General features: G+C 46.3%; 3 protein-coding genes across 3 annotated transcripts; 1 reads left to right on the top strand and 2 right to left on the bottom strand.

The window, feature by feature from the left end:
- Positions 1-1,211: 1,211 nt before the first annotated feature.
- On the top strand, positions 1,212-5,767 carry LOC123080185 (E3 ubiquitin-protein ligase RGLG2). The gene is made up of 11 exons (XM_044503084.1): positions 1,212-1,863; positions 2,689-2,773; positions 2,860-3,000; positions 3,082-3,195; positions 3,277-3,374; positions 4,021-4,100; positions 4,269-4,374; positions 4,495-4,622; positions 4,723-4,909; positions 5,019-5,075; positions 5,192-5,767. The coding sequence occupies exons 1-11, from the start codon at positions 1,540-1,542 to the stop codon at positions 5,270-5,272; spliced, it is 1,401 nt and encodes a 466-aa protein (XP_044359019.1). The 5' UTR covers positions 1,212-1,539; the 3' UTR covers positions 5,273-5,767.
- Positions 5,768-5,863: 96 nt separating this feature from the next.
- On the bottom strand, positions 5,864-8,022 carry LOC123080186 (probable proline transporter 2). The gene is made up of 5 exons (XM_044503085.1): positions 7,806-8,022; positions 7,476-7,700; positions 7,209-7,303; positions 6,474-7,007; positions 5,864-6,396 (listed from the first exon to the last, which is right to left on the bottom strand). Exons 1-5 carry the CDS (start codon positions 7,912-7,914, stop codon positions 6,016-6,018), a joined length of 1,344 nt encoding a protein of 447 aa, XP_044359020.1. The 5' UTR covers positions 7,915-8,022; the 3' UTR covers positions 5,864-6,015.
- Positions 8,023-10,809: 2,787 nt separating this feature from the next.
- LOC100873115 (uncharacterized) lies at positions 10,810-23,821 on the bottom strand. Its single transcript, XM_044503083.1, is given in 16 exon segments — positions 10,810-11,484; positions 11,809-11,956; positions 12,070-12,128; positions 12,233-12,319; positions 12,716-12,901; positions 15,162-15,455; positions 16,922-16,938; positions 17,891-18,085; positions 18,088-18,232; positions 18,308-18,628; positions 18,811-18,924; positions 19,859-20,821; positions 21,703-21,767; positions 21,973-22,135; positions 22,260-22,403; positions 23,584-23,821. Coding segments are annotated over 15 exon segments (2,943 nt in total). The 5' UTR covers positions 22,362-22,403; positions 23,584-23,821; the 3' UTR covers positions 10,810-11,400.
- Positions 23,822-24,346: the final 525 nt, after the last annotated feature.

Below are 24,346 nucleotides of genomic sequence, written 5' to 3'. Positions count from 1 at the left end.
CAAACGAAGCGTGCGTGCGAACGAATAATATTTACGTATACTACCGGGGCAAATAACAATATTTCCGTATACTACCGGGCCAAAAAACAATAATCGCACACAAATATTTACGTATACTACCGCGGCAAATAACAATATTTACGTATAATCCCGGACCACCTACGAAAAATAAAATGAGGGCTGAAATATACCCTTGAAGCGTGCGTGCGAACGAAGAACGAAGAACGAAGAACCACGAACGAAGAACGAAGAACGACGAACGACGAACGACGAACGACGAACGACGAACGACCTCCACCACCACCACCTCCACCACCTCCACCACCACCACCACCTCACCACCCCAACTGCCCCAACGACGAACACTGCCCCAACTTCACCACCACCACCTCCACCAAAATGCTCACCACGACCACCACGAGCTACCCCGTCAGTAGATCAACACCTCTTTTCGCTGCCCTAAATGAGTTGAACCCATTCACGGTGCCAAAATCGCGAAAATGTAGCTCATTTAGGTGCACAAATGGGTGTCATTTTTCTGTAGAGAGAGGAGAAGGAAGAACACAGAAGAAAGGAGCAATGGGAGAAGAAGAATGGAGGAAGGAGAGCAGGAAAGAAAGAGGGAAGGAGAGGATAAGGGCGGGCTGGCCTGCGCGCGTCAGGTCGGCCGCACCCTGTCGGCCACCAGGTGGCCGATCGGCCTGCGGGAAGCCGACAGGGGCGCACCACGCCGACAGGCCGCTGCCTCCCCCCTCGCGACGTGGCACGACCAACCACAGGCCGCCGCGTGGCTGCCCGGCCTGCAGTCGGCCTCCTGATAGCCGATCGGCCTGCTGTGGGCCGACTGGGCTCAGTCGGCCTGCAGTGGGCCGACGGTGTATTATTCTTGTAAATTCTTTATTCTGCGTATTATTTCTGTAATTTTTTTTAAAAAAGTATTATTTAAAAAAAATTAGCTCGAGTAGAGTGAATAGGCAACTGTAGGCCGAAGGACGTCATTTATTACTTCGAAGGCTACTGTAAATAACATTCGAGCGGAAAGCTGGCTCGCTTTCGAGGATCACGACGCGAAGATTCCACGTAGCAAGCGCAAGCGCAGCAGGTGGCGAGCAGTTTCCTCCGGGATGAGTTTTCTTGCACGTGAGCGCTAGGCGTGTGGGATGTGGACCGCACCACCCTCTGGATGGATATATACTCCTCCGGTTCCCCGTGATAGCTCGACGCATCCACTCGCCCCCAAAAAGTCTCCCAGCCAAATCAAAACTCCAACCACCGTCAGCCAAGCGAACAGCAGCCCCAGCACAGGACGCATCCCCGGGGCCCGGCCGAGGCAGGCGGCGAAACGAAGCACACAGGAAGCATCCTCGCGACCCCGCAAGCAAACCTCCAAGCCGTCGCCGCGGTCGCCTCCACACCCGGTCGTCGCGCGCCGCCGTTGCCGCAGCAGCCGCCTCCACCGCCACCGCGTTCTGATCTGCGGAGATACGCGTCTACTTACTCTTCAGGCGAGGGCGGAGGGGCAGAGAGCCAGACAGAGGCATGGGGGGCGGGCATTCGAGGAGCGAGTCGAGGGAGGGGAGCGGGAACGGGCGGTACGCGCACTCCGCGTCCTTCCAGCAGCCGGCGGCGCCGCACTGGGGGCCGCCGGGGGCGGGAGGGTACCCGTACGGCGCCGGCCAGGACGCGCAGGGCGGGTACTACGGCGCGCCGCCGCAGCAGGGGGGCTACGCCGCGCCCTACCCGGCCTACCAGCCCGCGCCCGCCGCCGCGCAGCCGCCGCCCGCGCGGGCGGGAGGGGCCAACAAGCCACGCCTCGACCGGCGCTACTCGCGGATCGCCGACGACTTCCGGTCCGTGGAGCAGGTACGCGCGCGCGTGTGATTTCGAGTTTGTTGGGATTGTTATTAGTTCAAGCGGCTGCTGCAGTTTCGCGTGTTCGTCCGGAACTCTCGATGCGAATAGATCGAAACAGTGAATTGGTGCGTCATACCAAGTCCCTAGATCCCATCTTTGGATTGCTGGGAAGTTGGTGGCGTCGCCGATTTGTGCTTCGTAGTCGGTCAATCGGCGGCCCATTCGAGATTTCCAGAGAGTTCAGGATGCTCCGTTAGCTGGTCGACCCAATTTGAGTTCACGCCGAATCGGAACGAGATTAACTCGTGGTCAACCATCAATCACTGTTGATGAATGATTCCCGCACACGATAATAAAAGAAATTGGCTGGTCGCAGCTCACTAGAAGAATTATACATGTTTATTGGGTGGTTGCCAACTTGGTAATTATGTTTGCTTGTACTAGTTGGTGTGTGTTGCTTGGTCTTCTCAAACAGGATAATGACTATGAGTGGCAATAATCTATCGCCTCAAGTTCTGGGATGCTCAGTCGCCGAATGTGCCGTGTAGATGCCTGTATATTGTCACAAATGGTGCAGTTTGTCTGACACTGACTGCTTCACTTTCCCGATTAAATCTGATATCATACTTTCCTATCGGTTTCGCAAGTATGGCCCACTGCATTTCTTACTGCAACTAGTAGCTTATCAATCAGAAGTTTGTTCACCAACTTCTGTTGGGTTCTGGCGTTCTTTCTGCATACTGGCTTCAGTGTCAATAGTATAAGATTCAGGCACATAAGCAAACAATTGATTTTCAAAATTCGGATAGTTAAGAATTGATGATGTGTTTGCAGGTTACTGATGCTCTAGCTCAAGCTGGACTCGAGTCTTCGAATCTCATCGTGGGCATTGATTTCACAAAGAGCAATGAATGGACAGGTTACTGCTTGTGAACCACCTCTTTGCTTTATTCCCAATAATCAGTTCCACTGATCCTGATGCTAATGATTTGTTCCCTTCATCAGGAAAATTCTCCTTCCATGGCCGTAGTTTACATCACATCAGCAATGTGCCAAATCCTTATGAACAAGGAATCTCGATTCTTGGACAGACATTGTCTAAATTTGATGAAGATAACTTGATTCCCTGCTTCGGGTTTGGAGATGGTAAAGATCGAGTAATAGTTGATCATTTCTCACCACTCTGACGATTTATCTAAATCATATCCATTTGTGTACTTTTTTCAGCATCTACACATGACCAAGATGTATTCTGTTTTTACCCTGATGAGAGACCTTGCAATGGATTCTCAGAAGCTCTTGAGCGATACAGGGAGCTTGTTCCGCATTTGCGCTTGGCTGGTAGGCTTAAGTCACCCTATTGTCTTTCAAGTAGGTTCGATTGGTGTGTTAGTTCTGAGTATTAATGTTGATTTTGAACAGGACCGACATCTTTTGCACCAATAATTGAGATGGCTATGACCATCGTGGAGCAAAGTGGTGGGCAGTACCATGTTCTGCTGATAATTGCTGACGGACAGGTACTATGTTAACACTTTACCCTCTTCTGACGGTACATGTAATTGCACAGTTTGTAGTTCTGACTTCTGAGCAGTGGGCATGCAAGACATGCTTCATTTAGAATTGTTGCATTCCAACCGCAAGATGCTTTTTTCTTGTTCTGTTAACATAGGCATGACTGTTTGTGTGTATGCATATCTGGAGTGCTGTTTTGTATAATATTCCCTCCGTTCGTTTTTATAAGACGTTTTGGACAGCTAGCTTTGAACTGTTTTGGGCACTGTCTGAATTGTCTAAAACGTCTTACAAAAGTGAACAGAGGAAGTAATAAACATACACAGAAGAAAACCTCTATATCTGGTAAAAGCTGTATAACTTTTATTTGAAGATCAAACTCCTATATCTGGTAAAAGCTGTATAACTTTTGAAGAACTTCAACTCGATATTCATGTGTTTGCGAAATCGTAATCATTCTCCCAGGATATGTATCCTTCTTTTATTAATCTGAAATATATACCCTGTACTGTAGTGTCAAACTGTTCTCTTCACACTTGATCAAATAGTTCATATTTGCGATTATCATATTTTCCATGTTCTCTCTGCTGTATAACCTCAAAACTGGACATGTTCTTTATGTTCTCTTGTTAACTTGTGTTCTTTACTTAGGTCACAAGGAGTGTAGATACTGCATCTGGGCAGCTGAGTTCCCAAGAGCAAAAGACTGTTGATGCCATTGTGAGGGCCAGGTTAGTCCTCAATATTACCTTCGTTATAATGTTTTGATATGTTCAGAGTGATGTGCACCTCACCCTCATTTTTGCAGTGACTACTTGCTTTATTGTGTGCACTGAATTTATTGCCCTCCCATGTCATGGATGTTGCTCATCGCTTCAGTTTTTTGCTTATGTATGCAGTGAACTGCCGCTATCTATTGTGTTAGTAGGAGTTGGTGATGGCCCATGGGACATGATGAAGGAATTTGATGATAACATTCCTGCCCGGGCTTTTGATAATTTTCAAGTAAGTCACAGGGGAACGTAGTGATAAAAGATCTGATATGATTGATGTCATATGTTTTTCCTTATCTGAACCTTGACCGACTGACGCCATTGTAACACTAAGAATCTGTTACTTGTCCAGTTTGTGAACTTCTCGGAGATAATGTCCAAAAACATGCCACAATCAAGAAAAGAGGCAGCGTTTGCACTTTCAGCCTTGATGGAGATACCACAACAGTACAAAGCAACTGTGGAATTAGGAATATTAGGGTATGCTCCACCCCACCCCTTTCAAGTGCACTACATGGCTCCATTGATTTTTTAACTTTCTGATGAAATATGCGCTGACTTGTATCAATGTGGCAAACAGTCGTCGCTCTATGAAGGCTCCAGAAAGGGTTCCTCTGCCTCCTCCTGGTGGAAGCCATGATGCTTATTCCTATGGAACTAAAAGCTTTAGTAAACCTCAGCCTAGTACATCTTCATCAGCGTATCCTCCCTATGAAACTGCACATAGTGCGGCCCCTGCTGCACCGTCTTCTGCTTATGATAATCAGGTAAAGTTTCACCTGTCGTAGATGCAAATGTCACCTGATCTTTTAATTTCCTATTTCTTTATGCCAAATTTGCGGTCTCCAGCGTCTTACTAGCATTACTCATGTGCAGGTTTGCCCTATCTGCCTTGTGAACCCGAAAGACATGGCTTTTGGCTGTGGACACCAGGTGAGTGGATTAGCGCATTGTTGTTGCTTCTTGGGAAATCATTTTCTGTTTTTTGTGCGTGGGTTGAAACGTCGGCATCAAAATCATTTGTAATAACAAAAGTGTTTGCTTTGCAGACCTGCTGTGAATGTGGACAGACTTTGGAGTCATGCCCAATCTGCCGGAGCCCAATCACCACCAGAATAAAGCTATATTAGCAAGTGGTGGTTTGGATCACTGCTGATGGGTGGCGTTGCTGGAGACCACCCCTGCGTCACACTGGACGATGGACTGCAGGCTCTCCAAGCTCAGTCCATGAAGGGCTCGATCGGCTCTCGGAGATTACGCCAGGCATCGGTCTGCGTCGAGTTCTGCAGGGCCGATGAATCCGCCGCTCCAAAGATGGGAGCAGGGGCCGGTCTCGAGTATCTACACCCAACCAGGAATGATCCAAACTCCAGCCGGAGGAAACAGCCATTGGCATGCGAAAACAACAAAAAAAAAAGGGAAAAAGAAGAGAAAAACGAGAAACTGCTGCTGATGGATCCAGCAAACCGTGTGTGGTACTTGCAAGTGTGTACATATGGATGTGGTTCTGAGCTGCCGTTTGTTTCACCCGGGATATGTTTGTTTTTTGATTGATTGATTGATTCGTCTGTACAAATCCGCCCGCAGTGATGTCTTCCAAGGGGAAGTGGCATTATTTTATTTTATCTTTGGTTTTCGTTCCGAAATGGAAGCTGCTTCTTGCTCAAATGGCGTCCAATGCAGGTGGTTCACCACCACTACTATGACTATGAGTACTGCTATTTTTTGGTCTCACGTTTGGCATGTTAACGTGCCCACGAATTGACACGGATACGATGGTCTGGTGGTGGTGGTAGTAGTAACTGTTATGTCACGGTTGGGCGCACGTACTGCATCATCATCCTGCCGTCCTGCGCGGCGGGATAGTCGTGCTCTAGGTGTCGGCGAAGAAGCGGTAGACGCTGGCGTTGTGCAGGATGAGTCTGACGGCGGCGGCGGAGGTGGCGAGGCCGACGGCGGAGGAGACGACGATGATGCCCCAGTGCCAGAGCCTGCCCCATCTCCCGTCGCACTCCCCTTTGATCTTGAGGACGATCATGCTGGGGAACATGAAGGTGAGCGGGAAGAGCGCGAAGGAGCCGAAGAGGTTGACGAAGTCGCCCATGAATGGGAAGAGCGCGGTGACGAAGACGTTGACCCCGAAGAGCAGCCCCCTGGCGAAGAGCCTGCGCGTCATGTTGTAGCGCGAGAACATGCCCTCCTCCAGCCGCTGCAGCCCCGTGTCCATGCCCTCGTGGATCGGCACCGTGAACAGCTGCACCGGCATCATCAGCACCCATGTGTACGTACGTAGTGGCCATCACAACTTGGATCGTTTGAAATTACTCTTACGTGCTGCGAGACGATGCTCTGGAGGAAGGCGGTGGCGTTGATGAGCACGGAGGCCCAGCGCGGGCCGGAGAGCTGGTTGGGGAGGTACTCGGACGCGGCGGCGCCGTACGCCCAGTACCCGGCCACGCTGATCCCGTAGTACCCCGCGGCGCCCACCGTGTACTGCAGCGCCAGCGCCCGCCGCATGTTGCCCACCGCCGGCTTACGCAGCGTCGACTGGATCTCCGGGAGCAGGCCCGAGGTGTTGCACACCAGGATCGCCGCCACGGCCCCCAGCGCGTTGAACGCCTTCTCCGCCCCCGTCCCGTGGATGCTGTAGTCCCTCCCGCTCCGATCGTTCGACCGGCCGTCTCTGACGAGGACGGCCAGCAGCGCCACGTCGAAGGTGACGGTGAGCGCGGCGGAGGTGGCCAGCCAGTTCCTCATGGCGGAGATGGTGGGCACGAAGTAGGCGAAGGCGAAGTAGACGAACCCCGTCGCGGCGATGAACCACTGCAGCCGCGGAGGCGTCTGGGTGAACTCCGCGCTGATCGCCTGCATGCGGGTGGAAAGCAACGCACGCACGCACGCACGTTGACTTTGGTTAGTTAAGTTAATCGTGCAAGTTGCTCGCGCTAATGCTATTTTGACTCATGATCAACTAATTAATCAACCAATTTGGAGCAGTAATATTGTTGTGTGTCTATGGAAAATGTTACTACTACAGAGTAGTGATGGCTCCGTAATTATACGTACCTTGAGTGCTCTTCCGCCGAGCAGAATGAAGCCCATGCTTCCCAGGAGCAGGGTGGTGAACTGCAGGAACCAGGTGAGGTAGTACATTTTCCTCCCTTCACACGCACAGCAAGCAGAGCGTAATCAGTGAGGACGTGCCGGATGCATTTCGTTCTCTTCTCCGTTATGATTAGTCACGAAGCTCTTATTAAGTCATTGAGTCAGCCTAGCTAGAACGCTTTTTCGAAAAGAAAAAAGAAACTCTGGCTAGAACGATAGCTAGCGTACCGAAGACGAAGCCCATGAGGTCCCTGTAGCGGATGAACCTCTGGCCGTCGACGACGTGGAGGCCGGCGAGGAGCCAGTTGGCGTACCAGGCGGCGGCGGCGAGGAGCAGCAGGCAGGCGGCGCCCCACCCCCACCCCAGCGGCACCATCATCAGGTTGGAGAAGCTGAGCACGTAGGCGCAGTTGAACCCCGTCACCAGCAGCAGCCCAACCTGCTGCCATGAATCTGCAAACGTGCTCATGCATACTCCCGCGTCATTCCATTGCCATGCATCTCGAAACTTAACAAGCTACTAGTAGATGGATTATTGACGTTTACACGACGACGAACCTGTGTCTACCGCGTGGGCGGTGGCCGCGGTGGTGTACCCGCTGCCGTCGCCGCCGGCCTTGTGCTGCGCTCCGGCTCCCGCCTCCGTGTCCAGCGACGAGGAGGCCATGGCTAACTGATCGCTTCTCTAGTTCTCTTTTTCTGCTACGTCGTCGAGCTGCCTGTGCTGAGCGAATCTGTTTGAACGAACCTAGGGAGGCAGGCAGGAAGGGAACCGGCGAAGGATATGGCCTAACAGCTCATATAGCGCCCAGATATATAGACGAAGGAGTAGTGAGGTCACAAACCAAAGGTCCTGTGATCATGCATGTCGTTGCCAGGGTCTAGTAAAGGTGCACCACTAGCGTCGATCGGCCTGCTCAGCACGAGGGCGGACGTACGTACGTATCCGGCCCGCGCGCGAGTGCGTAGGCCCCTCCCCTAAAAACGACCTACGTGCAAAATCAAATCAGATCAAATCAAACCGCAAGTGGCAGCGAAATGTGATGTGATAGTTCCTTATTAAACGTACGCGATGCTCCTCCAGCAATGGATCAGCACAAAAGCTTGGGATCTGGAACGCCATTTGATTTATTTATTTACACCTGATGCTCTTCTGTGTCTGGCTAGTAGTATTAGTTAACGCATTTGTGTTGATAAAAAGTGGTTTAGAGCAACTTCAATGAGGCGACCCATTTCATCCGCGCCATCCGTTTCGGTCGATACGGACACAAAAGGCGGCCCAACGCGCCGACCCAAACGGACACGCGTCCGCGGGCGACCCATTCCCGGCCCATTTTTTAGCCGGATTTACGTCGGCGCAGAAACGAGACGGACGCGCGCGCGCTCGCCCTCTCCCCTCCCCGGGCCCGCTGGTCGATGGCACATTGCCCTCTCCCCATCCAACAGCGCACCCTCGCCCGCCTCCTTAGTCGGCCACCGGCCAGAGGTAGTACCAAGGATCAATTGTTAAAAAAAAAGATGAACTACTCGCCGGGGTGGCCGATAATATGGATACATAGATAGTTTATAGCATAGACTGTTAAAAGAAAAGATCAACTACTCGTCGTTTTCCAACTCCGACTTGGTAATGTCCTCCTCCGACGTCTGAATGTAGGCGTCAGCATACCGCTCGTCCTGGAAGCCCCGGGAGGACGCTTCTCCTAGCTTCATTTTTAATTGAGCGGCCTGCTTCCGCGCACGCTTGTCCTCCCGATAGGCGGCTCGCTCCGTCCTCCTCGCCTCCCTCTCCGTCCTCCTTTGCTTGTAGAACTGGCGCTCGTTGACGATGTCCTGCGGGAAGCGTTCGCACCACACCGCCATGGCTTCCACGTCCATCTCGGCGATGGCGAGGCGACGCTGCCGCCTCCGGTGGTCACGACGATCCTCGTCGGTGAAAAGCTGCGGGAGAGGCGAGAGATCCTGCGCTTGCTGGCTCGTCGACATGTCGGGAAAATTCATCTCCCGACGAGGCCGCAGGAGGCGCCACGCCGCCTCCTTTGCGGTGTCGAAGGTGCCGAGAATGAGGCGTTTCTCGCCAAACCAGATCTCGGAGGAGAAGGCGTCGGAGCGGCGCTCGCGGACTCCGCGAAAATCCGAAGCGCCCAAGCGGCGCATCGACATGGTGGCGCAGAGGCGGCGAGGCTAGTGAGAGGGGGCGAGACGAGCGGGCGGCGGACAGAGTGTGGAGGGAGCGCCTTCTTGATAACGAGCGCCGGCCGCAGCGCGCCAAAACCAGGAACCTTTCCCGCGTGATGGAGCGCCAAAACCAGCACACGCTAGGCCGATTTTTCCCCGCACGCGCGAACCTTGCTGGAGTGCCAAAACCAGGGCGACGGCATGGCCGCTGGCATGATCTATGCACGCACGGTCGTGAAATGGGTCGGCACGTTGGGCGCACTGCCGACCCAAATCTAAAAAAAGAGAGGATGCCGGATTGGCGGCCGATCCAAACGGACAAAAAACGGACAAAAGCACCGTCCGTTAGGGTTAGCCCGTTGGAGTCGCTCTTACCGGCTAATAAATAAAGAAATGATCGAGTGCCCGGGCAGCAGCAGAGCACGTGACGGGGCCTCCGTGGCATGTGGCGCTGCCCCGACCGATCGGGCCGCGCAGCCATCGGTCGCGTGCGCCGTTTCGTTGTTGTAACTTGCACCGTCGTCATGTACGTCATGCACGCACGCCACTTGCTGTGCCTCGGTCGATCGATCGGTCGGCGGCATGGTGCGCCCAGGCCTTTTCCGTTAGGCCAAAATGTCAGGGGAGTTGGGTGACGCGGCGCTCAACTGCTGTCTGCTGACCCCGTCGGCCGCCGCATGCAGAGCAGGCGCGCGCGACGGTCGTGCGTTGGTGGTTTTGTCAAGCGCGATGTTTTATTTTCATTTTTTGCACTAACTTTGTAATGGTATTAAAGTTAGTACAAAGTTGAGTGGCGAAGGGAGTACTAGTTTTACAAAAGCCTTACACGCATCGTTAGTTCAATTTGAGGACAGTTATTCCCACGTCTAGTTTTTGTAAAAACCAGTGGCTTTGCGTGAAGTGGTAGGAATAGCATTTCTGAGGAGATAATATACGGATGATCAAGTGTACAGCTTTATTATCCAGTGTTTTGTCACCCAACGAAGCATAAGGTCACTCCCAACTTAAAGAATGCATGCGTAAAACAAAGAATTAAAAAACATAGAAATTTTGCATACCTAGGTGTTTGATTCACAAAGACCTTATTGATGGACGTGGATGGCTTTTGGGCATTCTTTTTGCTGGACGACGTGTTTTGCAGCTAATCACATAAGTACTACAAATTTCATTGCCCATCCGCGACTGCCCAAAGCAAGAGTTGATAACATGGTATCCATATCACGGATTCCCTATCAGAGCACTAGAATATGCTACGTACAAAAGCAACACCATTAAGATGTTCTGTTACTCTCATCCATTTTATTGATTGTCTTACAGCAAAGCACATGTCACATGCCTTTTTGAAAGAACATAAAAAAAAGGAAAATAAAGGAACAGCATGGTGAGAACTTTAATGTTTTGATTTAAACACAAACCGAACGAGATTTGATTGACGCAATGCAGCACTCGACCACTGGCCACTCACACAATCTAGGAGGCTTTTCCCATCAATTCTTTATACCCGAGCCTTCAAAATCATCTGGCAGAGAACGATTTGTCACCAGTGTCGCGAAGTTGACCCGATATCTTTCGCGCACAGAAAGGCCTCCATTGCTGAAACTTTTGCAGAAACATTGAACAAGAGGCAATATGATAAAATGAGAAGGCGGAATCCCTTGACAGTGGAGTGGAACATCTGCAGGAGCTGACCAGGATTGATTTGCAATATGGCATGCAAAAACAAAATTGTCACCAGTGCCATAGTGGTCAGTGCACTAGTTTCTGCAGCTCTAGATAGCGGTTATGATGTCGCTTTTGATGCTACTCTGCTTCTAGGACTATCTTCATACAGGTACAACAGAGATGTTACATTGGCAACTAGCTGAAGCTAATGTATTTCTTTCTGCAGAGCACAACCACCACCTACACTGAATTATACTAGAACTAACCATAGTATAACCTGGACGATATTTTTTGACAGTTACTGTGCATGGAACATCTAGGGAGGGGTGACCGTCCGATCTTGTTTTGCTTTTAGCGCAGTTTCCACATAGTAGTACAGTCTCCACAAAGTTGTGTCATCCTAACGACATGGAAGCAAGTGAGGATATTGTGAATATAGTACGTAATAAAGTAAATCAAATGGAGATATACGAGACTAAAGCTTTTGCAAACAAGAAAATTTAATAGCAAAGTTAACGCAAAACATGCTGTCATTTGAAGCCTGCATCTAACATAACACGGATACCTCTCATAATTTCATAAAGACAATAAAATTCCAAACATATCTACATGGCAGAATCATGGTTGGCGTAATAGTAAATCCCAAACCACAAGAACAGTTAGCATGATCAATGCCATTTACTTAAGAGTAAAATTAAGTAGTAGGAACAGATAGGTTGAGTACCAGTCTTCCTAAGCTGAATGATACTTTATCAGAAACCAAGATTTCAGGTCTCCTCATTTTAACTACCTCCACCATGTGATCAAGTGCCGTCTCTGGGAGTTTGCGGATGCGCCTACCAAGTTCAATCTTCTCAGGAGTGGTCATAGATCTGACAGTATGCACCAATTCAATAAATTTCCGCATATATTAGATGTACATACAATCTTGACAGACAGCATAAGTAAGCATATCACTCAAATTGAGACAAGCGACATATAATACCTGCACTTGGATGCCACTGTGTCCAGTAAATCATAAACACCTTGCTCCATTTTAGCAAGCTGAAAAAAATGTCTCACCTAAATCCTTAGAATAACTCATGAAAAATATGTTTAAGATATTATTTGTCAAAGGATATTTCATAACCACATGCCATGTTGAATACCTTCCGCAGCAACCCATCGGAGAACATCTTGGCAGCCTCTTGACGTGTTTTGCCACTTTCTTCTATCAGCCGGATATCTCTTGTGAGCTGCCAGAAGCAAAAGCCTCATCTGTTAGGCTGCTACTGCTTTGGCAATTTCTGAATATGTTCTTATAATGGAACCGCTGGTTTGGTACATAGCCTAACTTGACATCATTCTCACATCATTTGACATGAAAGACCAACAAACAAAACCGGTCACCTATTTTTTCGGCAGGATTATGGTTGGCTATTGCAAGTGGGTACAGTAAGTATTTAAGTTTCCCCTCACAAAAATGGCAACAAAATTACATCCACTATGCATTAATGGGCCATCCGATTCTTTAAAAGGTCGATAGGATGAGGGTGTTCTCCTTAATCTTCCATTTCTCAAAGATTTACTGTTGGATTGGCTGAACGAAACGCCTAAGCATAACAGTTAGGTATAGAACAAAAATTCTTCACCTGTGCAAAGATATCTGAATCGATATGACCATGCGATTCTTCATAAGCATCGATTGTAGAAACTGTCACAGTTTTCTGTTTTTTAACACTTGGTGGGGCGATACCGTCCTCATACGATCCGCTTCCATGGTTTGATGGCAACTTCTCAGACCTAAATTCAGATAGTGCGAAAATGCAACCAAATATCTGCAGCCAATTTCAGATATTAGACAAATCACAGCAGTTCTGCCTGAGCAATATCAAAGAATCTTAAATTAATAACTATAGCACTGTAACTTCAGAAGCTTATGTAGACAGATAGATCGAAAACCCTTAAAAGATTGGAGTAAAAAGAAATAACAAACTACTAGGTTCGACATGGCTGAAATATGACTATCGATACTAGGTCTATTTTATCGTGGGCTGCCCAACCACCCAACTAACAGAAGAGGATTATCATGGGCCGGCCCAACCGCCTAACTAACAGAAAAAGATTAGTCCTTCCCAGGGAGTCCAAGAGGACATGATCCTGAGTAGCCAGAATTTTCTCAAGTCTCGACTAGAATGGTCTAGAGCTGTTATATCACTATTGGCGCACAGCTCGCACAGCCAGGTGTTTGTGCTTATAAATATGGGAAACGCTTGTGTTCACCCGGCTAATCTCCCCGCGTGCGTCGACCGCCTCTGCAACTGTCCGATCCGATTTTGATCGTACAGCGCACAGCACAACACAAACTTACTAGCTGGTTTTGCAACATAGGCCTTATTGCAAACATAGGTTGTGCAACACGATGGTTGTTACAGTCAAACCCGTGATCCCTTATCCTCGCACGAGCAACGACAGCCACAATTCCTTTCCTCTATTTCTTCTCCATCATCGGCTCTTCCCAAATCGTACGTGCGCCGCCTCCCCGACCCGTGCGCCGCCTCCGGCGGGTACACCGACGAGCCAAGCCTCCCCGCTCGTGTCCCTCCTATTCTCCTCCCCCTTCCTTCTTTGCAACAACGGCGGCGAATAACAACTGTGCGACGTGACTATGTTTCCCGACGGCAGAAACGACCGCGGGAAAGTGCCTGTTGCAGTTGTGACAATGCTCCTGTTGCAAAAGGGTCATGTTACAGCCTCACAAATAAAGTTTCGCAAAAAACGTCATGTTTGCAGTTGCAACAAGGGCCCTGTTGCAATTGTAACTAGGCTCTTGTTGCAAAAGGGTCTAGTTATAACCTCGCAAGAAGTCATGTTTGCAATTGCAACGAGAACCCTATTGCAGTTGCAACAAGGGGTCATGTTGCAGTGGGGAAACAAAGAAGAGGGATCATACGCATCATAGATCGGACAACTCATGACCCGGCCATCTTTTAAAGAGATCAGTGAGCGGGCGCGTAGCACACCCTTATAAATATGCGCTAACCTTGCTACTTGCACTCGTTGCCTTTTTTTAATCTAGCAAGCACATAGTACTAGTATATAGCAGTATAGCTCTATCAGTAAAAATTTAGCCATATGTGTAAAGTTGCTAGTTTGCTAAATGACATGGAATATACATGAACTATTGCATCTGGTTTTTCAATATAAATTATATATTTTGCATGCTTGTGCTTTTTCTAGGATTCCAAGCAGAAAACTGGAGCCCAAGCCTAGACCAACAATTGTGTTTTTAGGCTGGGCCTACTGAACCGAGCTGCCTATGCCTATGTTTAAGCATACAAGAGCAAGGAAAGAGATTGTCATTAACTAACAACGCATTTGGCAATATTTGGGAAGGGGAATGGGAGTTTAGAGCAGGGTGTTGTATTGAGAATAGAAATGGGATGCATCCATTTATTTACAATCCTTTGTTTGCTACATAATAGAAATTTTGTCTGGGATTTGAAGAGAAACTTTATTGCCTAGTTTGGTTTGTGGTAATTGACGAGGGACTAGATAAGGGAAGGTAATGTATGTTATGATGAAGTGTCAAGATGGAATCACTAAACCAATTCCCTTTGAACTCCGAACCCCTCCCCAACTCCCATGCCTAATCTCTTCTCAATTCCCAATCCGTAACCAAACAATATATTTCAAGTCATGTACCACTTGCATTCCCTCCCTAGCTCTAATTACAACCCAAACACACTGTAATTGTTTGTTAGAGCCTATGATAATAACTATATGATATTGGTCTTATTTTCACCCTAAATGAACCAAATCAATAAGACTCTCACAACCTTTCCTAGAGGTAGATTTTGTAGGAAAAAAATGAGAAAAACTCCGTCCTTTCCTAACTCCATCGCTTCCTATGCCCATTGTAGTAGCACCGAGTTGAGCAATTCATCGGGTGTTTGGATGGACTAGTTGGTAATGGAACTTAATGTAGTATCAGGGTTAAGAGGTCATCAACATCATCATCGAGGATTGTAAAAACCTCATTTTGAGGAATGCCATGGAACATAGTGGATAGAAGCCTAAAATGTGAAGTATTTGTACCTCATCAACTTCACCACTGAGGATTGTAAAAACTTCATGGAGAGCATGCTTCAATCTCTCCATGTCACATTTTGAAAGGCCCCTAATTTCTTCCATGAATAATGGAAGAGAATCTTCACCCTCTTTGCGGTTATATTGGGCCATAACAACTTCAGTTTGTTTTGTAACTCCACTAGAGAATGTGCCTTCTTTTCCGAGTAACAACTCAGAGATAATATTTTTGTAGTGCTCGATAGGACCAATTCTAGACACATTTCTCTCAGAAGAGTCTCTTGACATCCCAATGATTTGGTACTGCAAGTAGTAGAATACAAACAATGATATGGATTAGCTATTGTGGCAATTCAACAAGTAGGCTAGAAGATGGTACATGTCTAGTGGAATACTCTTCATGTAGATATAGAAAAGGAATCAAGGGGGGATACATCTCATCCTTAGATAGCTAGATCCCATAGGTATGGGGATCCACTTTGTTAATTCAACAACACCAAAGGGCCTATACAATAGATCAACCAACAAACAGAGCTCCGACAATTGGTAGGTCAACTCAAGATCGATAGAAGGTTTAAAGATAAGTTTGAATTAGAGCATGCTAGTGGGCTCAAGCTCACCTTAGAGAAATCTCAAACTCAGCTCAAAATGAGACACAAACATGTGCACTCATAAAGAATAGAGTAAGCTCAACAATTTCAAGTGGACTTGAGCACAACTTTGACAAAGTGCACATTGACAAGACAAAAGAAAAGTAGTTATTGTTGAGAAGACCAAGAAAGTTGCTGCAAGAGGTTGGCCAAATATCATGCAGAGAATCAACATCGATGGTGTGGTTCCTCATAAGTTACCATCTATACATTTTCCATAGTTGTGCATGGGAATCAAGAGTGCTGAGGGAGAAAGAGAGATGTTGGAGGAGGAAGCGAGTGAGAGGCCTCCTAAAAGGTTGTGTGCCTCCCTGTCGTGCCCATGGATGTGTCACATTATAAAAATTGGCTCGATATGTGTCCATAATGTCAAAATGGAGAAAATACCATAAGTGGTTCAGATTGAGAATGTTGGTACTATGAGGCAAACTAGAGCAAAATCCAAATTTGTAACTCAGAGTTAATCTTATGGCCTCTGCGAAACAAATGATTCTTAAAGCATTGGATTTTGCAAAGAACGAGACTATCATAACATATAACAATTTTACAGAGAGAATGTCCATGCAAAACCTTTGATCCAAAGGGCTTCGTATGGATTAAAATACTTCGATCCAAGGAGGACTTATTGATAATACCATGAGTGAATCAATTACATCCTCTAGGTCACATCCCATCTTGATATTTACCCAAAGCTTATATGTGAATCTAACACTTTCTTAAATAGTTTTTACTATCTAAATTATTACTTGTCTCATAGTATAAGGTGCATCATGATTTGTGTATACAAGAGTTTGATGAACAATTACTCTACTAAAATAGTAATCCGTCCGTACGGAAATACTTGTCGAAAAAATAGATGTATCTACAAGTAAAATACGTTTAGATACATCCATTCCTCCGACAAATATTTCTGAGCGGAGGAAGTATAATTTATATGACATAAACATTATATCATTAGAAATGTGTTAAAAATTAGTTATAAATATAATTTGGTATCACATAAGTTACACATCAATAAAATAATTGTTGATCAAATCATTATCTTTAGCAAATTATAATACGCCTTACATCATGGAACGATGAACCGATTATAATAGATCTACTTCAAATCTATCATACCTTTGTCAGATCTACATCTAAACACAAAAGCATGGTCTAAAACAAAATAGATCTATGAAAAACATCTTTCAAATAGCCAAATAGATGAAGAAGAAAATCCATTTCAAAATCAAAAGTCGGCCAAACTCGGAGATCCGTACCCGGGGAGGCAGATAGCAGGCGCACGAGCGGATCCTTCGTTTTCCTCTCCTAGCTTCCCTCAGCGCAGATCCCTTTGCTTCCGCCTGCCCTAATTAGATTAGATTAGATCGATCCCTTTCTGGGCGGTTCCTAGGTTTTATAGGCCCCCACGGCGCATCGAACGCGGCCGTGGGCTCATCGCCCTCGCCAGGTCCCGTGCGAGCGAGCAGCCCACGTTACAAAAGTTGAACTGGGTAAGCCTGGTATACCTCTTTTAAGGCCTGCGGTGGTGTGGGTTGGGATGGGCTAGTTGTTTTCAGCGCTGTTTCGGCCATGTGTAACAAATGGGCTGGGCTGAACAGTTAACTGGGCCAATTTCTCATGATTTTTTGGCATAAAGGTCGAGTAATTTCTGTTTCTCAAAAAAAAGAAGAGTAATTCCGTGCCATCTTTCACAGAGTGCGACTACAGTAGAGTACAGGGAGTAATCTTCTGCGGCTACAGATTCAAAATCGCAAAATCGCTCAATTTTGTGTTTTTATTCCATTGCCGATGCACTTGCACCATTATATGCATACCTTCAGTATGACCTACCTCGAACGTATGGCAATCTCTATGAACATACTGTACACAAATACATGCTGCGAAGGAAACCAGATGAGAAGGCATTGCATTGCATTTTGCAGGCGCGGTAGATTATTTACATTGCACATGGAGAACGCGATTACAACTTCGTCGCGATAATATGTGTGTTCGTCGTCCACAAGCGTACTACACCTACTATCTCTCTCGGATGTTTTTTTCATCTACTTGCCTTGCAGCACATGGATCACAGGAACCCCGACGAACCTCTCCCCTGTGCCACCTTGCTGCTCTGCCCTGAGAACTTGATTGCCGCCGCCAGGTTGCCGGCTTGCGGCTGAAGCTCAGCTAGCTCTTTCACTCGTAGCAAAATGGCCGGTGGTATTGGTATGATCGAAGGGTTGCTTTTCCGCGGACAAACACCCTGCCCAGCACCATTAAAGAGTGAAGAAAGTGAGCAATCCAGGAGCTAACAGAACAGGATGGGAATAACTGAGCTGATAAGAGAGAAAGGTTGATCCTCAATGAGTTGAAAAGGGGGGAGTTAATTACATCGTTTTCCGGCGAAAGCTGTGTCTGGCTGGCTCTTAGCAGATTGCGCCACTTATCCTAAACAACGGCAGCGTGATCCATTAGAAAACCAAATCGTTAGGAGTGAGTGAGGAACTGTGAGAGTAAACCCACCTTGAGATCCACTGAGGTGCGGTAAGAATATGAGGCAAAGGATAGTCTTCTAATCTCAGACCATTTGCCAGGCCCGAACTGAGCCACGCCATCGACCAGCTTCAGAACTTCGGACAATGTCCATGCTCGATGATGCTTCCGCTTCAAACCCCGCTTTGTTTTTGTTTTGGCATCAGTTCTGCAAATATCGTCTGCTTCTATGGAACGAATCTCCTTGTTATCAGCTGTTTCTATATGCCCTCCTTTCTTCTCAGCTGTTTCTATATGCCCTCCTTTCTTCTCAGCTGTTTCTATATGCCCTCCTTTCTTCTCAGCATTTTTCTAGTACCAAGATGGACAAGAGAAAACATATCATTGCATGCCAAACACGGCCGCATTTGCAGCTCGGTAATAATGTTTGAAGTAATATGTGTTTCAACAAATATTTCTAGCTAGTTATTATCAGCTTCTAAAGTGTACATTTTTTCTACGTGGTCCTACATGATCAGAGGCATATGGCATACCATTAGCGGAACTTCCACAGCACTGCTTACATGATTCACATGTTCACCATCTTTTCCCAACATCGTCTCAACTGCCATCTGAACCTCAGGACATTCCACCGGTGGATCGTCATCCTGTTATTCAAGGTATAACAAAAAGAGCACACTTAGTGACATCTAGTGAGACGTCCAAGAAATAACGTGTGACATCTGGTGAGACATACAAAAATAATGCTCACATATGCCACAATTACTAATAACGGCTCAGCACAACAATGAGGCAGGTTGCATTAACTGTGTCTAATTAGGCTATCGTAATGAAATTTTCCGGCTTTCCCCATTTGGACCAGTTGGCTAATTGGTCTAAATTGTTCCAAAAAATCACTGTGCGTGATATGGCAAGGCAAGTCTTCCATTACAGTTATACATTAACCTACATGTCAGACACAGACTGTAGAGATATCCACAAGGAAAGATTCGTATTAAAGTGAGGCCAACATGTTAAGCTCTTTAAGAGACAGCATGGGCAAACGTCGTAATGAAGGTTCAGAGATTTATCATATTTTTCTAAGAAAATGGCAGAAGGGATTGACAAGGCAGCAAAATAGGGTAACGAGTTCAATGAACAAAAATAATAACTCAATTAGGTACTGAATAGAGTTGCTTGAAATATACACCCTCTGTTCCAAAATGTAAGACGTTTTGGCAGTTTAAATTGAACTGCCAAAACGTCTTATATTTAGGAACAGAGGTAGTACTTACTACACACAAGTTTCTTAGGTGAGAATCTGGCATGTGAGCAGCTGAGTGTATAGTGATTCTATCCTACTTGGGCCATACTGATAATTATATGCCAAAATGTATTAGCTATGTATTTTGTTTAAGTCTCCACTGTTTTGAGAACACAGCTACAAAGGGCACAATATCCTATAAACAAAATCCATCTTCAAGAGAAGAAAGAATGACATGTACCATCATTACATGAATGTATTAACTTAATGTATGTGTCTCTTTGCAGTAATAAAAAAGGCAGACGATTGCAAAGCTGTAGAAGTAAGTAGATTGTTACCAAAAATGAAATGAAGTTTCTCCGGGGACGCCCTCTTCTCATCCTTGACGCATAAGGAACATGTACACTAAATCCTCCAAAAGTATCCTTCCGGGTAGGATAAGTTATACTCAATGAATCAACTTCTTGTAAAGGAGTAACCCGTTGTCTGAGTAACACCTCACCATGTGCAGCCCTTTTTCCTGGTGAAGAAAGCTTCCCAGTGGAGTCAAGTGTCTCGGTATCTGCGAGCTCCTCAATGTATCTTTTTGTTGGTTTTCGAAGTCTCTTAGCGGCGCCTTGTTCATCCTGCAAAGTTCCTTCTGATTCATCGTTGTCTGTTGATACTCCTTTTAGCCTATTGGAGGATCGCTGTTGGTCCTCACTCCGATAGTAAGAGCAAGATGATGTGTCTCTCTCATTTCCAGAACCCAATACTTGAAACCTAACCAAAGAAGTAGCTTCAACCTCAACCTTAGGTAATCCTTCAATTGTAGGTAGCTTGTGTTTGGCATCCTTGCAAACTATTTTATAATCTTTAACTACACAGCCTGAACTTTGAACATCGCAGGAATTGGTCAGTCCCATTGTAATCCGTCTTTTGAGCCATAGCTTGTCCTTGACAGTAGTTTCGCGCCCAAATGTGGCTCTAAATGCTTCCTGGAGTTCTCTAATTGTAAGATTATCCAAACAGACTTCCCCTCTTAAAATGGAGAAGTCGGGAACTGAACTAGTAACTCCAGAGACAGATGGTCCTGTAGATGAGTTATTTACAGATCTTGAACAAGCATCGGCCTTTTCTTTTTCAGCACTGCAAGAGTCATTTAATACTGTTGATTTTGGAGTCTCAGTGGAAGCATTGTCCTGGTGAACAATGTTGTTATCGCCTTGTTCCGTGTTCAGTTTATCTGGTTTGTGATCATGAACAACTGTACACTTCGAGGGAATATCAAGCGAGTCATCCGACGGTTTTAGCCTGTCTACCTGCGCAATTTATATGTATCAGTTAAATTCACTGATAAGTAGAACATAGACAATGTGTACAAGAAGGATTTGTAGATGGTTTAAATATTTAAAGCAAATGATCCAATAACAATAAATTGTCAAACCCTGAGCTCAAGCATTAATCGATACAAGCAGATAATAGGCCCGCAATTTGTTAACAAGTTTAGTCCACCGCTCACAATTTGTTAGTCTAGAGAGATTCAGTTAAAACTAACAGCAGCATACTCACTTATTAGCCACATGAAAAGACTTTATCTGCACCACAACAAAGAAACCATGGTAAAGTAGAAATAGCATTTATTGATAGTTTAGGCATGGAAACTTGATTATATTTCAAGTCTACTATGCACTAGCTCAATTCTGATACATGCTTCCATTTCTCCATGTTAATTATTAATCAGGTTTTAAAATATCTTCCACACATATATGAGAATTCCATATATGAAGGAAAGCTTAAGCATGAATGACAATGGCGCTACTTGAGTAGAAAGTCAGAGCTGACTAGATGACAATACATGGTGCTAATTCCAGAGGTTGTTCAAACTAGATCTAATACGTACTCATATATGCATATAATGTAATATTATTGAAGTCACGGACAATGCCTGTTTGCAATGCAGGAATCATATAGGAAACAAAATCATGCTTTGAAACATGGCAAACTATAATTTGCGAATTTTATAGAAATTGGGCGGCCCATATGAAAACCATGTCAGGGTTAGTTTCAGACATGACCCAAAAGAATCCTGTGTACACACCAAACCTATTTTCTAGTAGAATAAACCTATAGTAAAATAGCAAATCTGACAAGCTTAAAATCATGGCAGATAATAATACCCCTACAAAAGCAACATACATACCTCTAGGTCAGCATCAAACTGTTGCGTATGTATTTCACCATTAGTCTCTAATTCGGAATAGCCCTCTGCACAAGTTTAATAAGCAGTAAGCATCTTAAGTAGTCGAAGGGGTTGATTCAATATGTGATGCATGAAACATGAACTTTGTATGGCTAAACTGCATTCCAACATCACAGCTTAAATACTGTACTGTCCGATGAAGTAAGATCACTGAAAAGGAAATGATATAGCACTGTAATAATTTGAACTGAATAAAGATACTGACATCACCTTCAAAGTCAGGCTCCTTCAGAAGCATGCAGTCATTAGTAAAAAAATCCTCCACATTTCCTACATCATCAATAGAAGGCAGATCAACCTTGTCATCAAGAAACTGTTCAATCTGCAGGACTTCGTCCTCCGTAGGAGGAACAAGCGTTCCATCACCTTCAACCTTTTTTATAAGAAAAAAAAAGCGTTTATCGAAGGGCTATAAGCAAATGGAAACATCACAATGAGTTGTGTACCTTCAAATATAGCCAAAGAAGTACAATATAACTAAGGAAGTTAGAATATACCCGAACTAGCTGGTAAACCACGGGATCCAAACTGCCATTCTCTTCAAAGTCATTCTCTCCATTCTTAGTCTCCTGAGCACCTTGTAGAGTATCCACTTCCATAGATCAGTACACACTTCATCCAATGTCCGTACTAATCAAATCCTACCAGAATGGAATTCTAAAATCAGATGGAATCAATTCAAACTACAGTATTAAGCCATCCAAGAAAAAATGAAGGTAAGTACGTAATAGTAACACAGCAGAAGCCATGGTTAATGCTGATCGAACAAACTCACAAAGAGGAAAACACGTTGTAGTGAATAAAACTGTGGCAAACAAAAGGATTCAGATGATGCTTGTTCATCATTTTCATATACATAAAAACATGGCATAATTGGAATGCAATCTAGAGTATTCCTCTTTTGACCTGACAAGATTTCATGAAGGAGAGTTTAGCTATCTCAGGTTCTCAACTGATTTAAACACATTTCAGGCTGCAATCTAGAACAGTATGTAAAGCACCATCAATAAAGCCACTAATATTTTCTCCAGGTAGTAACTGACTTCAGCTATGCTTCCAAGATTAAGAGAAGTATCTAGTTCTTCGTAAGGTTAGCCGAGACCCCATTAGCCAGTTCCTGAACAATAGCACTTCCTACATACACGAAATCGTCCACAGAAAAACTAACAAAAGGGGTAACATCAAAAGGAGACATTCAAGAATCTACTAAATTCATCCGGGTGGTGAAAGCACCCCGTGCCTGAAAATAGCTCTGCCTACTGTTCAATCCACACTTCGACCGTCAATTCCACTGTCAATCAGCTGAAGGATACGGTGACTGAGCATGGATTCCCCACTGTGTTTACTACATGCAGAGCATATAGCTCCAGTTAAGCAAACAGAGCAAAAAAAAAAGCTAAAAACTACCGAAACATCCGCTGATATAGGCGATCGGAACAATAAAAAAACCAGGATACATCTAGCAGCGCAAAATGGTCGATTAAAGCTACCAGAGCAGAAATTACAGCCGGTCATTAAGCGGAACCGAGCTCTGTATCACCTCACGCATCACGAGCGATGATCCCAAACCCAAAATTAGACACTAATCCGACACCACAGCGGGCTCCTACGGAATTACCCCCCGGCACCTCCCCGACAGCTCTGCTGACGTCACGCCGCACCGAATCAGAAATCAGGCGCGAAATACAGCGCGATCAGGCGAAATCCCGCGCGCCCGATCACGCGGAGCTGAAATTGACCCGCCTATCACGAAATCTACCGGAAAACAACCGCGAAATAAGCATCGGAACGCGGCGATCGGGCGGATCGAGCAGAGCGTACCTCACCGCGATCAGCAGCGGCGGCGGCGGAGGGCGGATCCCCGCAGCATTGGCCTGAACGGCCGGGCCGGACCTCCGGCGGGTGGATCAGATCGCGCGGGGGAGGGGGCGAGGGGTGCCTTGGTGGTCCGCTCCTCGTTTGCTTCGTCTCTTCTCTTCTCGGTATGGAGGGGAGCTCCGTTTTGGTGCGATAGGGAAGGGTCGATGCGAAAGGCAGAGAGAGAGAGGAGGTGGTTTCGAAAAGGGGGGAGGGGAACTCGAGGGGTGGGAGTGGGAGGGGACGGGCGGCCGGGATCGGCTCCGGATGGGGATCCGACGGCTGGGGGGCGAGTGGCCGGTGGGGGAGTGGGGAGTGGCGCAGCACGGGAGAGCCTTCTGGAGCACGCAAAGATTGGGGTGAGCGAGGCAGCGAGCGAGCGCTCACTTCCGCGAAAAAGCAGAGCCGAGTAAGCAAAGCGTCTGAGCAAGACGTATAGAGCATCTCTAGCAAACCTTTATATCGCGGATCCTTAGGCCTCTTGGTTTGGGCTAGAAATTTATGAGAATCGATTCGGCCTGGATTCCTGAAAGTTGCTGCAGCCGTGGATTCTGAAGAATCAGAATCGGTTGGTTTGTTTACCCCGTGCTGCTGCAGAGGATGTTAAATATATGAGCACGTTACTACAAGATTTAACCCGAATAAGTACAAAGTAAATCATGACGGCTATAACATAGATTAAACTAATCACGTGGAATAGCATAGTAGATGAACAGATTGAATCTAG

The sequence above is a fragment of the Triticum aestivum genome, chromosome 3D (genome assembly GCF_018294505.1).
Source record: "Triticum aestivum cultivar Chinese Spring chromosome 3D, IWGSC CS RefSeq v2.1, whole genome shotgun sequence".
NCBI classification, from domain to species: Eukaryota; Viridiplantae; Streptophyta; class Magnoliopsida; order Poales; family Poaceae; genus Triticum; species Triticum aestivum.
Note: the sequence above shows the minus strand (reverse complement) of the source record. Positions and strands in the feature narration are given on the sequence as shown.